Source organism: Lactuca serriola, chromosome 2, assembly GCF_051521515.1.
Source record: "Lactuca serriola cultivar US96UC23 chromosome 2, Lser_US96UC23_V15, whole genome shotgun sequence".
Taxonomy (NCBI): Eukaryota; Viridiplantae; Streptophyta; class Magnoliopsida; order Asterales; family Asteraceae; genus Lactuca; species Lactuca serriola.
In genome coordinates, this window is record NC_136409.1 from 11,703,702 (window position 1) to 11,721,585 (window position 17,884).

Here is a 17,884-nt window from a genome sequence, read left to right on the forward strand (position 1 = left end):
ATATTCTTATAAATGGGGTACGAATACAAAGTACCGGGTTTATACAAAAAGGGGTACATTACAAAGTACCGGTTAATCTTAGTATAGTTATAGTGACATCACCACGAACTCGTAATGCGCATAACGAGTCCTAAATGTGGTCTTCTGGATATCCACCTCGCGCACCCTCGTCTGATGATATCCAGATCTTAGATCAATCTTGGAAAACCAAGATGCTCCCTGCAGCTGATCGAACAAATCGTCGATCCTCAGCAAAGGGTAACGGTTCTTGACCATTAACTTATTCAGCTCTCAATAATCTATGCACATTCGATGCGAACCATCCTTTTTCTTCACAAAAAGGATCGATGCTCCCCACGGCGAGCTGCTCTGCCGTATAAACCCCTTCCCCAGCAGCTCCTGAAGCTGCAAGGATAACTCCTGCATCTCTGGAGGTGCAAGGCGATAGGGTGCCTTGGCAATAGGTGCTGCCCCTGGAGTCAAATCAATGCAAAACTCAACCTGCCTCTCGGGAGGCACACCCGGTAACTCGTCGGGAAAGACATCCGAGAATTCACACACTATCGGAACCTCCTCAATCGTATTCGGTCTCTCTGCACCAACTCTCGTATCCATCACATACGCTACAAAACCGCTACAGCCCTGCTGTAGACTCTGCCTCGCTCTAGCAGCTGAACAAAACGTTGAATCGGGATGGGTGCCATCGTCGTACATCGTAAGAACTCCCCCACTTGGGTCTCGTATAGTCACCAGCTGCCGCTCACAATCGATAACTACTCCAAATCAGCTCAACCAATCCATGCCTATGATGACACAGACGTATCCTATTGGAATCGGGACCAAATCAATAGGAAACTCTACACCGAAAATCTCGAGTACACATCCTCAAATCACCTCCGTGGCATACACTGCTCTCTCGTTGGCGATGGATACTCTCAGAGGTCGACTCAACGCCTCTCGACTAATACTGATGTGCTGACTAAAAGCCAACGATATAAAAGATCGACTCCCACCCGAGTCAAATAACACCAAAGCAGGTATAGAACTCACAAAAAAAGTACCTACGCATATCATAATATAAGCACAAAATCTCAAATATTAAAATAAATACATGAAAGAATACATACCAGCCACGACATCGGGCGCTGCGCGGACCTCTTCCGCAGTCAACTGGAAGGCTCTCCCCCGAGCCTTCGGCGTCTCGGTCTTCACCGGCCGACTATCAGAAGCTCTAACAGCAGCATGGGCAGACCCCTGAGATGCTCCCTGTGCTGACCCTCGCAGTAGTGGACACTTGGCCTTCCGGTGTCCAGTCTGGTTGCAGTGAAAACACACTGCAAACCCCTTGGGGCAATCCTTGGCCATGTGCCCCTCCTTGCCACACTTGTAGCAAGATCTAGCTCTACAAACTCCGTCATGACCCTTGCCGCACTTTCCACAAGTGCGGCCCTTCTGGCTCCCTGCTCTGGAATCAGCGGGCATGACCCGCTTGGCTGCCGGTTGGGACTGTGCCGGTCGTCGATCCCTCCCCTGAGACTCCGCCTCCTCCCTAACCTGAGTCTCTAGCTCGATCTCCCTCTTTCGGGCATTTTCCTGAAGCTCGGAAAATGTCCGGTACGAGGAGTTCGCCATGAACTCCCGAATATCTCTCCTCAAAATACTCAGATAACGGCTAATACGTGCTTGCTTAGTAGACACGTGTTCAGGGCAGAACATCGCCCTCTCACGAAACATCCTGGTAATAACCGTAACGGACTCCGTACCCTGCTTGAGGGTCAAAAACTCTTGTGCCAACCAATCCCGTTCCACCGAGGGAACGTACTCATCATGAAACATGGTGGTGAACCTCTCCCAGGTCACCGCAGCAAGCTCTACTGGAGAATAGTGTGTTGTCGCGAACTTCCACCAGTCCTTCGCCCCAAGATAGGGGTGTAAACGAGCCGAGCCGAGCCCGAGCCTGACAAAGCTCGAGCTCGGCTCGTTTAATTTGAGGAAGCTCGAGCTCGAGCTCGATTCGAGCCTTAAAATGAAGCTCAAGCTCGGCTCATGAATAATTTAGTGGGCTTGCGAGCCTAATCGAGCCTAAACGAGCCTCTATGTGTGTGTGTGTGTATGTGTGTGTGTGTGTATATATATATATATATATATATATATATATATAGAGAGAGAGAGAGAGAGGCTCGTTTAAGCCCATTTAGGCTCGCGAGCCCATTAATTGAAGCTCGGCTCGAGCTCATTTAATAAATGAGCCTCATATTTAGGCTCGAGCTCGGCTCGGGCTCGTTTAATTCGATCTCGAGTCGAGCTTTTAACGAGTCGATCCCGAGTATCTCACGAGTAGCTCGGCTCACTTACACCCCTACCCCTAGACGAAGCTGGTTCAGTGCAAACCGAACCCTAAGTGCTCCGGGCACGAGCATGTATAGAAACACCCCTCAATGTCAGATACATATCTCATCACTGCAATCGGATCCTGTGTCCCATCAAACTCTGGTGGCTTCGTGTTGCTGAACTCCCTGAACAACAACGAGTCACCCTCCTGCGGCCTAGCAGCAGCGACGGCTGCGGTGGCCGCTGCAACTGCAGCCTCAGAAAGAGCGGCATAACGCTCGTCAAAAGTCTCAATCAGCATGGTCTTAATAGACCGGAACATCTCTGCTATCTCTGCCCCGATGGCCACATCCACCTCCTCATGTATGATCTGGCGGATCTCCTCATCACTAGTCCCACTGCTCTCTGGTGTATGACGTGTCCTCACCATGATCTACCTCTGAAATACAACATATGATATATTAGAACTCACTCAAGCATACTCGCACTCGATAACTCATCCCTCCTTGTTCCCTGGCATCCCGAAGATTCTTACTTGAACTGTACACCGCCCCGGTGTTTTCAGTAGTATGGGCCCAATACTACCGTCCACACCGTATCAGTATACACCCTAAGTCCTCCTCCTAGGATCCCAAGTCCCAAGTACTCTATTATGCATAATCCACTCTCTAACAGATCTCTCATAAGCTCCTCACTGCTACCTACTCACTCTCAAGCATCTCATAGCAGCTCACTCTCCCCTAGGCTAAGGCATCACAAATCAGGCCACTCTAGTCCTAATAGGATTACCTAGCCTACTCTAGCACGAGAATACATCATATCAATCTCATAAACATATAACATAAGGGTATTTTGGGAAATCACCGTTCGGGCGCTGACTGATCGTACACACACTCTACTCTGCGTTTTCCAAAAATCTTTTACTCTTTTTAGAAAACTTGGTTCTCTTTTGAAAATATTTCTCAAATCCTCAAGTTGAGTTCAAATACACCCAAAGGTGTACTCGAATCCCTCAAACCAAGGCTCTGATACCAACTTGTAACACTGTAAAAGTTTGAAGAAATTTTCACTTTTGTAACCCATAAAATATCATATCATAAATAAAACATTGTATCAACATTGTATCAGTACAAAACCCAAGATCAAAATATGTATATAAACTCTGGTGTGCGTGTGTACGAATCATGACGGCACCTTCCCGCGATCATCACTGGTACCTAAAACACATAACACATAACACTGTAAGCATAAATGCTTAGTGAGTTCCCCAAAATACCATATATAACATATATTAGCCACTCGAGGCTATGACTCTGTGGGTCCGTGCACCCAACTCTGTGAACCTTCAGGTTCTAACTTTGTAAGCATGCACAGCATAAATCACATAGAATAATGCAGTGCAACACATAACACATATATAGCATACAAACACTGTATCACATAACTCTGATTACCTACTCAAGGTAAACAATAGTGAGAAGACTCACCTCGGATATCTCAGTATATCTCTAACTCGGTAAACTCTGGTCTAGCCCCTGCCTAATCACATGAAATAAATACTCTAATTAATACAACCCTCAGGGCTAGGCTAATCTCTCTCTCTCTCTCTCTATACATCCTCTAGGAAGGGTAAAAGACTATCCTACCCTTCCGATGACTCTAAGGTCCAAACATTGACTAACCCTAAAAGTCAACGAAGTCAACAGTCAACCTTGACTAAACTCGCCGAGTACACAACTGTGACTCGGTGAATACCATCATGCACTTTGTCCTCTAGATTCCCTCTTACTCACCGAGTCACTTCCCCAACTCAGTGAGTCACCAACTGTGTGATTATCGGGAAAACCCTCGTCTTACTCGTCAAGTCAGCTATTGGACTCGGCGAGTTCATGCCATGCTCGAGCTGAACTGACCTCCTGAGATTAGATCTGCTCCTCTAAACCGTAGATCTAGCTTCCCAAAGCATTATAATCACGTAAAGCTATCATCTTGGTGCACATGCAAAGGCTCAAAGGCCTTATTTGAAGATATGACCTCTAAAATGACATCTTAAGCTCATCACCCCCATTAACACCCATAAAGCTCAAGGGAAAAAGGTCTCTGTACCTCTTTGGGTCCAGATCTACAACACTAACACGAGAAGGGACCAATTACTCCATATAACCCTCTTCTAAAGGGGCTAAAAAATCCTAACTCTAAGAATTACACCATAAACTGAAGAAGGGTCGAATGAATACCTCAAAATGAAGTCTCTGAGCACTGGAATCACTGGATTAGCACCCTCTTCAGCCTCCTCTTGACTTGGTCCCCTTCTATTTGCAAAAACACTAACAAATGATCAAGAAATGACTCCTTTCCTCTCACAAACGCTCTAGCTCACTTAGGGTTTCTCTCTGGGTCTGGTAGCCGCAAATGACGGCCATAAGGCCCTTTAAATAGGCCCCAAACCCGAGGAATTAGGGTTTCATTAAACAGCATGGACTCGCCGAGCCCTCGGCGCGACTCGCCGAGTCCAGCCATCCACCCGGATAATGATTCGCATCACTACTCGGCAAGTCTACGCATCAACTCGCCGAGTTCTTCCACAAAACTTGAAATTCAACGATTAAATATAATACATGAAATTCCGGATGTTACAAACATAGATAAAAGAGAAAAAATTAAAGTGTAATGCTAAAATACAATAAATAAATAAAAAGAAAGTATAGTGTTATTTTTGCATTTAAACCAGTAGTAAATCAGGAATATACCTTGCATCCCATTTGATCATTCCATTTTAACCATTTACAAAATAATCAAATGCGAGTAATTTATTTCGGAAATTAGTTTCTAAAAACGATTAATGTTGTTACGTAGGTGGGAGGGTGGTTGTTGGTTGTTTAGGGTTAAAAATAAAACTACATTTTTTGGGATTAAAAAAATGTGGTTTTTTGGCAATATATATTAGGAGTATGTTGTTTTTGCTTAAAAAATATAATATTTTTATGTTAAGTATTTAAAATAAGTTGTCAATTTGAAGTAAAAATTAAAATTCATTTATATTTTTGGTTAAATATAAAACTCATTATGTCTTTAATGTGACATGTTTGGTTAAATATAGTTTAGTTTTATTTAAGGCATTAAACTTATAACCCCTATTTTTTTCTTGCACTCAACATTGTTCTGTATTTTTATATAAAAAATAAAACGAAGGATGCTATAATAAGAAAATCTATAAAATTATGTTGCTATTTCTTGTTATAATTAAAGTTATTTTACTAAATTCAAAAAAAAAAACACTAAGTTATACAAATATAATTTTAGGTTGGTATTTTGGATGATATAAACGAATTTATTTGTATTTTTACTCCATAAAGACTATACACTTACCCTCTTTATTGCTTATAGAAACATCCTTACATTAAACATCACTCAAATAAAGGTTTAAGCAACAATCAATTTAGGTGCTTGTATTCGTGGCTTATCACAATCAAACAGTAAGTAAACCAATAACCTAAGAGTGAAGTTAAAAGTTTGTCTTTTAGATGATTTAATTAGCCTTGCGCCAAAAAAAAGTCGTTAGCCTTAAGTTGTTTGTCATAATCACATATGCCCTAAAGACACAAGTTATTAGCTTTCAATGATTATCTATAGTAATCAAATAACCATAAACCTAAATGGCCCATAAAAAATAAGTCATTAGCCTTAAGTTGTATGTCGTAATCCCGTATGCCCTAAATACACAATCCATTAGCTTTAAATGATTATTTGTAGTAATCCAATAGCAACCAATTACTTGTTATTGAAATTAATGTTTGTTATGTATAATCAAAAGGATGATTATATTTTGCAATGTGGTCCAAAATTGTGAAAATCCATAATTTTTTGCTATAAAAACAGTTTGCAAGTTCCGGTATTAACCAACTTGTAAAAAATAAATTTTTTTATTATAAAAACACTGTTGGGGCAATATGGTCCAAAATCGTAAAAATCCATACCTTTTTGTTATAAAAACAGTTTGTAGGTTCCAGTATTAACCAAAATTGTAAAAATTAAATTTTTATTATAAAAACTCTGCATGGGCAATATGGTCAAAAATTGCGAAAATCCAAATTTTTTTGCAATAAAAAATGTTTGCAGGTTCCGGTATTAACCAAAACTAGAAAAATTAAAAAAAATTTATTATAAAACACTGCAGGGGCAATACGGTCCAAAATTGTGAAAGTCCATAATTTTTGCTATAAAAACAGTTTGCAAAATCCGGTAATAACCAAAACTTTAAAAATTAAACTTGTTTTATTATAAAAACACTGCAGGGGCAATATGGTCTAAAATTATGAAATCCATAATTTTTTTTGTTATAAAGTGTGCAGGATCCGGTTTGAACCAAAATGTAAAAATTGATTTTTTTTACTATACCAAAACTGCTCAGGGGCAATATGGTACAAAAATGTGAAAATCCTTAATTTTTTGCTATAAAAACAGTTTGAAAGGTCCGATATTGACTAAAACTGTAAAAAAAATGATTTTTTTTTCACCATAAAAACACTGTGCAGCGCAATATTGTCCAAAAATGTGAAAATCAATAATGGATTTGATATATGTAAATAAATAATTCAGTTGATATTGAGGCCCAATAAAAACGTAATGGATTTCATATATGTAAATTGGGATAAATAATAAAATTGCTTTTGGACTTCATCGACTAATACCAATTTTTACATTTCAATATTTCCTTCTGTCTTTGACGTTACCTAGTTACCTTCCAGCTGATCGCAAATAAATAGCCTACCCTCAAAGTTGGTCAAGAAACATCTAAGAAGCAGTGGGTTTTCAGGTAATTGAATTCTTCCTGTGACCTCACTTTATTGATATCAAATTTTAATTAGAAACGTTGTCACACGATTCCTTCAATTTGTATAAATGTCAATCAATGGTTTTAATTTGATCCACATTTTGTACTGTTTTAAAGTGTTATTATTCAAGAACTGGTCGATTGAAGAAGTTTACCATGTTAAATCCTATGCACATAAGGCGTTTGATGATTTTTTTTAATTTGTTTATTTCATACATGACCACTTCGCACCTGCAAAACGAAATTCTTAGCAATGTTGGAAGTGATTAGGAGCCAGGGGTAGTCTCGTCCAACACCGCAAAGTTGGTCAAGAAACATCCAAAGAGCAGTGTCTGTGCAGGTAATTGAATTCCTTCCTTTGATCTCATTTCTGTGAAACATCCAGGTGACCTCTTTGATCAATTCATAGTTCATAATCCACCACAGTTCAGTTTAGTTATTATTCTGAGTAATTTTCTGTAGAAACACGGTTTACAATATTTATGTGGCTAAATAATTATCATAATGGTTTCTAGGATGATGCACTTCATGAAAACAGTAATAGTAATCTTTTATGTTAAGTTTGTTTCTGTGATGTCATTTTACTTGAAGAATGGAAACTTCATAGTGGACAAAATAACGAACAGGGGAGGAACACTAGACTAATATTGACCTATATTTTTTTAAATTATCCAACAAATTGCTCCTATTTTAATGTAGTCCAATTTGTAGTGATTTTACTTTTCATACCATACTGAATGTTCAATGTCGTATCAAATTTTACATGTTGGGATGAATATCTTTTACAACAGATCCTTACAAAAAGATGGACAAGTCTTGGATGGGAACTGATACACACAAAAAGCCTTACATCGATGGAGTTGCAACATTTTTGGATTATGCAGTCCGCAATTTGAAGATCTCGATGAATATGGACCCACTAGATTCCAAAATAAAAATAAAAATTCCATGTCCGTGTATTAATTGTGTAAACCACATAAGTCTTCATGTGTCAGAAGTAGATCATCACTTATTCAGATATGTAATTGATCAAAACTATACAAAATGGATTAAGCATGGAGAAGAAGAGGACCAACCAAGAAATGTTTCGTTTAAAGACAACTACTCAATGAACACAACATATGTTGATGAATCCATGAGATTCACAATAGGAATTCCAACGGATACCAAAGATACAGTAGACATGGTTAAAGCCATAGAAGAAACTTTCATAGGAGATCATGTCAAATTTCAAAAACTAATTGAAGATGCTGAGAAACCACTATACAAAGGGTGTCGTAACTTCACAAAGTTGTCTGCAGTTGTTCAACTCCTAAACTTGAAGAGTAAGTATGGAGTTTCAGATAAGTGCTTTACTGAAACATTAGTTTTGATAAAGAAGATGTTACCCGAAGGCAACGAAATGTTGAGTAGTACCTACGAGGCTAAGAAAGCAATGAAAGCAATGGGTTCAGGGTATACAAAGATACATGCATGTATCAATGACTGCATTCTTTACAGGAACGAGTACAAAGATGTGAAAGTATGTCCCACTTGTGGGAAATCAAGATGGAAAGTCGATGAGAAAGAAAAAGTTATATATGAAAATATCCCGGCAAAAGTGTTATGGTATTTTCCCATTATCCCGAGAATGAAACGACTATTTCAATCAAAGACAATATCACAAAATTTAAAATGGCATGCCACCGATAGAATACATGATGATGTTTTACATCACCCAGCAGATACACCCGCATGGGCTACCATAGATAAAAGATATCCTGAATTTGCTAATGATCCAAGAAATCTACGACTAGGCATTTCGGTTGACGGGGTCAACATGAATAGAGGAAATAGGAATCATAGTGTATGGCCTATTTTGACTGTCATTTACAACCTTCCACCATGGTTGTGTATGAAAAGAAAGTTTATCATGCTATCGTTATTGATCTCAGGAACACAAGGAAATGATATTGATGTTTTTTAGCACCTTTGATCGATGATTTGCAACTCTTATTCGTTGTTGGAGTTGAAACATATGATGCATCTTCAAAGGAGATGTTTACTCTACGTGTAATTGTGTTATGGACGATAAATGATTACCCTGCTCTTGGTACATTATGTGGTTGTCCTTACAGTGGATACAAAGGTTGTGTAGTGTGTGGGGAACAAACGCGTTGTATTAGACTTCCTGAATCAAAGAAGCAGAGTTATGCTGGTCACAGACGATATCTACCATATAAGCATCCTTTTAGAAGTCAAAGGAATGCGTTCAATGGATAACAAGAGTTCACAACTGCTCCAGAACCTTTGAGTGGTGAAGAAATATTTAACAATGTCAAATATGTTATAAATAAATAGGGAAAGGGAGATAATAATAAGGAATCAAACATCCAAAAAACTTCGACCGGAAGAGGTGGGAAGATAAAAAGAAAAAAATGAACATCAAAAGAAGTGTGTTATTCAGATGTTAGCAACAAAGAAAACACATATTGGAAGAAATATAATATATGGTATCGACGTCTTAGGTATTGGCAGCATAATCTTGTCCATCATTGTATAGATTTTATGCATGTCGAAAATAATGTAGGTGAGAGTCTAGTTGGAACAATGCTCAACATTCCTGGCAAAACAAAAGATGGATTGCAAGCTCGATTGGATTTGGCACATTTTGGGTTAAAGCCAGAGTTACAAGTTCATATTGAAGGCAACAAAACCACACTTCCGGCAGCAAGTTACATATTAACAACAGAGGAAAAAACCATGTTTTGTGAAACATTATACAATTTAAGGGTTCCACAAGGTTATTGTTCTAATTTTTCTAGTTTTGTGAGTCTAAAGGATAGGAAGCTTATCGGACTTAAATCACATGACTATCACATGCTCATGCAACAATTTTTGCCCATCGTAATACGGTCTATTATGCCGAAATCCACAAGGGATGCTATTACCAGATTTTGTTTCATTTTCAAATCAATATGTAGCAAAGAAATAAAAGTTAAGGAGCTCGATAAGTTGCAAGAAGAATTATGTGTCACATTGTGCCTGCTTGAGAAATATTTTCCTGGATCATTTTTTGATGTTATGGTTCATTTAACTGTGCATCTAATTAGGGAAGTAAAATTATGTGGTCCAGTATGCTTTCGATGGATGTATCCATTCGAAAGGTGTATGCAGGTTATTAAGGGGCTCGTGCAGAATAAAAATAAACCAGAAGGTTGCATTGCAAAAGAGAATATTGCAGAAGAGACAATTAATTTTTTAATTGAATTCCAAAAAAAATATGAATACTGTTGGTATTCCACTTGAGAAGCATAACAACTTTGGAAATCATATTGATGACTGTAACATCCCAAAATACGACCCAAATTTTTTTGTTTAAATAGTAATATAAATCATATACTGATCGTCATATCATAAAAACCATATGTCAAATATCTCAACTCATAATAAAATGTTGTGAAACAACTGTATCAAATCAAACTATGAATCAAAACAAACGCCCAGGATAAAGACTGAAGTTGTGGTGTTTACGATGCCATCATCGCAAGCTCTTCCCTTTACTTGCGGAAGTACCTGAAACCAAAACTAAAACTGTAAGAACGAAGCTTAGTGAGCTCCCCCAAACTACCACATACCATACAATAGCATATAAACACGTACTAGGCCCTACCCACTGCATCAGGCCGAAGCCCGGAAACTGCATCGGACCGAAGTCCGGAACTAACTGGGACCTTGTTCCCTGCATCGGACCAAAGTCCGGAACTGACTGGGACCTTGTCCCCTGCATCGGACCGAAGTCCAGAACTGACTGCATCGGACCGAAGTCCGGAAACTAACTGAGCATAGCATAGCATAGCATAAACACATATCAACTAGCATAACACACATGGTCATAAACTCATATATTGCATACTACGTCAGGCCGTAGCCCATAACACTTAACACATAAATCCTGTATGAGCCACGAAGGCATCAAATAAACTAACAACTGCATCAGACCAAAGTCCGAAAACTACTACTACTAAACGGGCCGGCATTGTGGCCTTAGACCCGTTCCCACTGGAAGGAAACTCACCTCGCCGCCTAGCTGCTGAAAGGACTGCTCTGGAATCTGTCTGCTGCGTCTCCAGTTTCACCCCGGCTACAATATCCATGAGCACCATTAATCAAATACTGATAATAATAATACAGAGGGTAAAATGACTCTCCTACCCTTGGTCTAAGTCAACCTAACTTTCAAAGTCAACATTCAGTTGACCTGACTCGTCGAGTTGGGCCGCCAACTCGTCGAGTCCTTACTCTTACTTCCTGGATTCCACTCACTACTACTCATCGAGTTTTGGCGCAAACTCAGCGAGTTCTTCTTCGATACTAACACTCTGACAATTTGCATCTGACTCGCCGAGTTGTATGAACAACTCGTCGAGTTCTCCTTCATCAGATGACTATTCTAGCTGTGACTCGCCGAGTTGTATGAACAACTCGTCGAGTCTGTTCTTGAAGTATGAAGATGGCCTTGAACTCGCCGAGTCAGGGCATTGACTCACTGAGTTCTTCCACGAATGAGTCTAACCCTTTAACTCACCGAGTCCACTTCTCACTCACTAGATCCACTCGACATAACTCGGAAAAGTAAGCACAAGGGACTCGCGACTCGACTCGCCGATTCAGAAGAACGACTCGCCGAGTCGTATACATGCAAATACTATACACTCGATTCTGCTTGAAACTAATCCATGCCATTAGTAGATCTGGGTTCCTGGGACTCGATTTACACGTAAAGTTTTCCACTTTACGTGTAAATAACATCAAATGGAAGTTTTAGGGTTAAAAGCACACTATAATAGTAGATCTAGAGCTTTCATGAAAAATAGATCCATAAAGGTGCTAGATCTAGGTTCCTGGAAATCAAATCTAGTTAGATCTGAAGGTTAATCAACTCCATGAGTCCTCTATACCACTACTAATCTATGAAATGGTTTCAGAATGACTTCACAAAGGAGATTTAAGCATAGAAACAGAAAAAGGCCAAGATATACCTTACTTTCTTCTAAAATTCCTCAAAGATCTAGGATCTCCTTCTTCTCCTCTTGATCTACCTTTCTTTATCTCTCAAAATCTTCAAATAACACACCAAAATCACACAAAATGCAAAAAGGGCTCTAGGGTTTCGAGAATGAAGCTCTTAGGGGTGATGGGGGCTGACTTGAGGCCCCAAACGTTGTTTATATAGGGTGAAAACCCTTGAAATCAAGGTTTCATCCACACTGGCGGACTCGCCGAATCGCCAACTTAAACGTGCTCGAAATCGCGACCCAACTCGACGAGTCCAGCTACTGACTCGTCGAGTTCCCCTTAAAACTTGAAGAAATATAACAACAAATAACAATATAAATATCATACCATAATTGGGGTGTTACAATGACTATAGTATTTCTCTTAGGGATGACACTCATGTATCAGCATGTCGATCGGTTCAAGTTTCTCCGGACCTCTTCATCAAAGCACATTTCTATGTAATGCAAAATATAAATGAAGTTGTACCATATATTAAGTAAGTATTATTTACATGTATGTATTTATTTTAAAATTTTATAATATCGTGTATCTAATATAATAATAATCAATGTATTTACAGTCGACACAAGGCATTTCTGAGAAACCAACACCCTTTTAAACGAAATGCATGGCTAGAGAATGAGCACAGTAAAATGTTTGGTCAATGGTTACGAGAGGAGGTACATTATTTTCATATTGAAATTATTTTTTTCTTTGTTGTATATGAGTTGAAGCTTATCCTTCTAATATGATTTAGGTTGAAAAAGAGTTATTGGTCTCAAAAGAAAGTGTATCAGACCGTTAGGTGGATTTCACATGGACCAAACACCAATGTACTGAAATACAATGCGTATGACATCAATGGATATACATTTCGTACAAAATGCCGTGAAGGTAAAGTTCATCAGAACAGCGAGGTTAGTGTAGTGGCAACTGACACGCATATTTCTAATGAAGTTGTAACCTATTACCAAAACTCTTATTATGAGGTTGTAAAAGAGATATGGGTAATAGATTATCATTTTAAAAAAATTCCTCTTTTCATGTGTGACTGGGTTGACAATAAAAACAGAGTCGAGAAGGATCCGGTTGGGTACACCTTGGTTGGGCTTGGTAGGTTAGGCCACAAAGATGATCCATTCATATTGGCCTCACAAGCACGACAAGTGTTCTACGTTACAGACCAACTGAATCAAAAAATATCAATTGTCTTTATGACACCTCCCAAAAATTATAGATATATGTATGACGATGTCGATAAGGAATTTAGTACTGTACTTTTTCCTCACAATGACAATATATTGCCACATGTAGATCCACTTGACTTGCGTAAAGAATCACGGAATGATTATTTCCGGACTGACTGTCCGGGTATAGTCATACATAAGGTATAAATTTCTCATTCACATTCTAATTCTTGCATTTGTTTTATTTCAACTGTGAACATCCCATGATTTACATATTTATAAGTAATATTTTTGCTACATTTTTCTGAGTCTAATGATTTCATTTGTTTGTATCAGGCACATGAGAATCCTTGATCCTGGTGTTATTAATTTTACGTTTTGTTGTCTGGTGCTCGATACCCCAAAGTTAGTTGTCTGAAAGAGGAAAAAAAAGGTTTCTTTGAAATTTGCTCGAATGAGTGCATGCTTGTTGGCAGTTGCTACTAGGTCTCCCTGAAAAAATTGTCAATTGCTTGATGTATATTAATTAGAATTAAAACTCCTTTGTCTCATTTTTGTTTTAACCCAAAATTGACAATAATACCCTTATTGCTAAAATATTTGTTTTTAACAAAATTGTGGATTAATGATCGAGAACTCTAATTATAAGAGTGTACTTTGTTTTTCTCTCCTTGTAATTATACTATTCCTAGTTCTCTGTTGGCAATTTAATTTAATATAATATAGTTTCTATTCAAATTCTATTAATTTATAATATTTTATTTCATCAATGATCAATTAAACCATCATTATATTTACTTTGACTATTTTTGCAAAAGATGTTTAGAGTTCAACTATTAAACATTGAGTATCAGTGGTAAAAGAATAATTATGGTCACATGTTTTCTTTTTGTGTTACATAACAAAATATTCACTTTTCGACACCCCATATAGTAGAACATGGCGGTATAATAATACTTATACGCAAATGTTTTAATTTCTTTTATCATGAAAATTCTTCATTTTTGACACACATAAGAATTAAACGGTAACCATGAAATACTAATAGTGATATGTTCTTTTTTCACGACAACTGTTTACTTTTAGTCGCACGTAAAAATTAAACCGTAATCATACAACACTTCTAGTTCAAGGTTCTTTTTTCATTAAACCGTAACCATATAATACTTATAGTACTTGTTTTTTTCCTTTAAAACATGGTTCTAGAATACTAAAAGTCACATGTTTTTTTTTAAGATTATTAATATTTTTTACTTGTAATCATACATATGAAATAAATAAATGTCCACAAAATACTAACAGTCATATTTTTTTTTCTTGTATCATGACTATTGTTAACTATTAAACAAGCATAAGAGATTAAATCATGACTACGTGTTCTAAAAATTGGTAATAAAATACTCACAGTCATATGTTTTATATTTAACATAAGATTTTTTTTTTTGTTTTTACACACCTAATAATTTAATCAGTGACAATTAAATACTTATAATCAATTTTTTACTTTAATGATGACTATATTTTACTTTTATACACATGCCAAATTGTAAAAAGTAACAATAAATTATTTATAGTTACAAGTATTTTCTTTTTTCACGAACATAATTTACCTTTTAGCCACACATAACATGTTTCACTGTGACTATAACATACTTATAGTTATACATTTTTTTTCATTTATCATGACAAATGTTTATTTTTAGACATACATAATACACTAAACATGACGATAAAGTACTTATAGTTACTTGTTTGGTTGCTCTTAATCAATGTGTAATAAATGTTATAGTAGGGACACACAAATAATTAATGTGACCATATATTGCCTTTTAGTTATGTTGCATTCAAATGTCAATATTTGCTCCATGATACAGCCACATACACATTTGTTTTATGTGACCATATAATAATATATTGTCTCTTATAAAAACCATCACAAGTTTTTCCATATATCTGACAAACATGTGGCGGATGGTGACATTTGGCCTCATTTTTTCGGTGTGGCTAATAATTGTCACATTTGTTATGTTTAAACATGTCTAAATGTTTCAACTATATTACTAATGGTCATGAAATACAACTTAAAATGTCACTACAACAATGCAGAATTTTAGCAATAACCTTTAGACACAGTTTTAGTCAAAAGTGTGGCTAGGCGGTTTTGACAAAAGTGTGACCATAGGTCATTTTTGTACTAGTGTTATCCATAGTCGCCGATTTTCTCCAAGAATAAGATCATTATATAGTTAGGGTTACACCATGTAAACCCAAATTGTCATGACCTTTCATTTCCATGATCTATGGGTACAAATACACCATGAAGCATCTTATGGGTTTTAGCCCAACTTGACAATCCACGGATCGTTAGCCCACTATACAAGTATGGATGATTTACACTATCAACCCATATATTTAATTAGTCTTCTTTTGATCACTTAATTAATCCTAGATTAATTCTTGATCAATACTAATTAAATAATCCAAATGCATGATGTCATGCAACCCAAATGGACCATGTCGGGTCGGGTCAAGTCTTACCAATTATAGTTATGACTTAGACATTAATCCAATAATAACCCGGGTGGGCAAGGTTGCGTATCGATTGGATCTTCCAGCAGAGCTCAGCCAGATCCACAACACTTTCCATGTTTCCCATCTACGGAAGTGCTTACTGGATGACTCGGCGGTTGTGCCTCTAGAGGACATTCAGGTTGATGACGGCCTGAATTACATCGAGAGACCAGTAGCTATTTTCGATAAGAAGAAGGAGGAGCTAAGGATCAAAAGGGTTGAGCTGGTGATGGTGCAGTGGTAACACCACAAGGGTTTAAAGTGGACTTGGGAGCCCGAGGAGGAGATGAGGGAGCACTAGCGGGAGTTGTTTCCAGATGCAGCAGACTTTGAGAACGAAGTCTAAGTCAAGTTGGGGAGAATTGTAACGCCTCATTCCTAGTATGCATTTAATTGTAATTTGTTTATTTTTGTAGAGCTACTCAACGAGTTGGTAGCCCCAGATTCATCGAGTAGAAGCGAAATTGGACGTGGGTTTTAAGCCGTTTACTCGATGAGTTGAGAGCCCTCAACTCCACGAGTAGGCCTGCCAGAATGAAACCCTAATTTCGGGGTTTTGCACCCTATTTAAGCAACTTAATCCCAACATTATGGCGTCATTCCTAGCCTCCGAGTCTCAAACCCTATTCCACGAAACCCTTGAGCATTTTGTGAGTGTGTGAGCCATTTGTGACTAATCTTGTGTATTCTTGAAGCTTGAAGAAGAAGAAGAAGGAGTTAGAAGGCTCAAGGAGAAGATAGTAGATCCAAAAACTCCTTCCATCCTCATCATTTTCTAGTCAAGTTTCTATCTTGACCACTAGTTCATTAGATCTCTTCCTTTATCTTTTATAAGGGTTTTGGCCCAAGAATGATAGCTTTTGGAGAATGGTCAACCCAAGTGGGTATTCTTCCATATCTAAGACCTTGAAGGGTTGGTATGGCATAAAGGTGCAAACTTTATGCCATTAGAGCCCCCATGCAAGCCATAGAGTGTCATTTTGGCCTTTTAGACCCAAAAAGACCATGCATGAAGAGAAAGGTGGGAGATTTATGTGTCCAAGTAGTGTTAGGGGTTTAGATCTGTGGTTGTAAGCTTTATTTTGGTATGGATGGCTTAAGGATAAAGTTCTAGGTCCCAAGGAGTTAGGGGTGGAGCTAAACCCATTAAAAAGAGGTATTAACGGATAAAGGTGGAAACTTTTCCTTAAAAAGGACATTTTCGGGGTTTATGTGAAGTATGACGCCTGGATCTGAGGCGTAGGGGCTTAATCCATCAAAATAGCCCCAAACAGACAAGGGAACTCAGAGAGTCCAAAGGGGGACTTGACAAGTTGAGTCGATTTGTCCTGATTCTGTACCAGGTAGAACTTGATGAGTCTGTGAAGGGACTCGATGAGTTGACTTGGTTTATCACGAGTCTGAATAGCATAGAAACTCGATGAGTTAGGAGGTAACTCGAAGAGGTGGGTCACCTGGGAGTTCACATTAACTTTGAATTTGACCAGAGCGTTGACTTTGACCATCAGATATTCCTCGCTTGAGATTTCAGTAGCCAGCTTGAGAGGTGAGTTTTCCTCCAGTAGGAACGGTTCGAAGGCACCAACGCCGACCCGTTTATGTATAATAGCGTATATCGGACTTAGGTCCGATGTTAAGGTTAGCCTGATGTAGATTATATGTTTCCGAACTTCGTTCCGATGCAGAGGCAAGCCCAAGGAATGTTTATATGCTTTATGTCTTCATGATTCTTGCATGTGTTTGTTTATGTGTTTCGGACTTCGGTCCGATGCTGGGGTAATACCGATGAATGTTTAGCTTATATGTTATGTGTTATGTGTTCCGGACTTCAGTCCGATGTCGGGGCAATCCCGAGGAATGTTTATATGTTTATGTGTTATATGCCTATTGCTATGTTATATGTATACCGGACTTCAGTCCG

General features: G+C 38.2%; 1 protein-coding gene across 1 annotated transcript; it reads left to right on the forward strand.

The window, feature by feature from the left end:
• Positions 1-7,970: 7,970 nt before the first annotated feature.
• On the forward strand, positions 7,971-9,131 carry LOC145089027 (uncharacterized). Its single transcript, XM_079027527.1, has one exon. The coding sequence runs from the start codon at positions 7,971-7,973 to the stop codon at positions 9,129-9,131; it is 1,161 nt and encodes a 386-aa protein (XP_078883653.1).
• The last annotated feature ends 8,753 nt before the right edge of the window (positions 9,132-17,884 follow it).

Excerpts from the sequence above, each read along its gene's own strand:
- LOC145089027 (XM_079027527.1), top strand. The coding sequence starts at position 7,971 with ATGGACAAGTCTTGGATGGGAACTGATACACACAAAAAGCCTTACATC.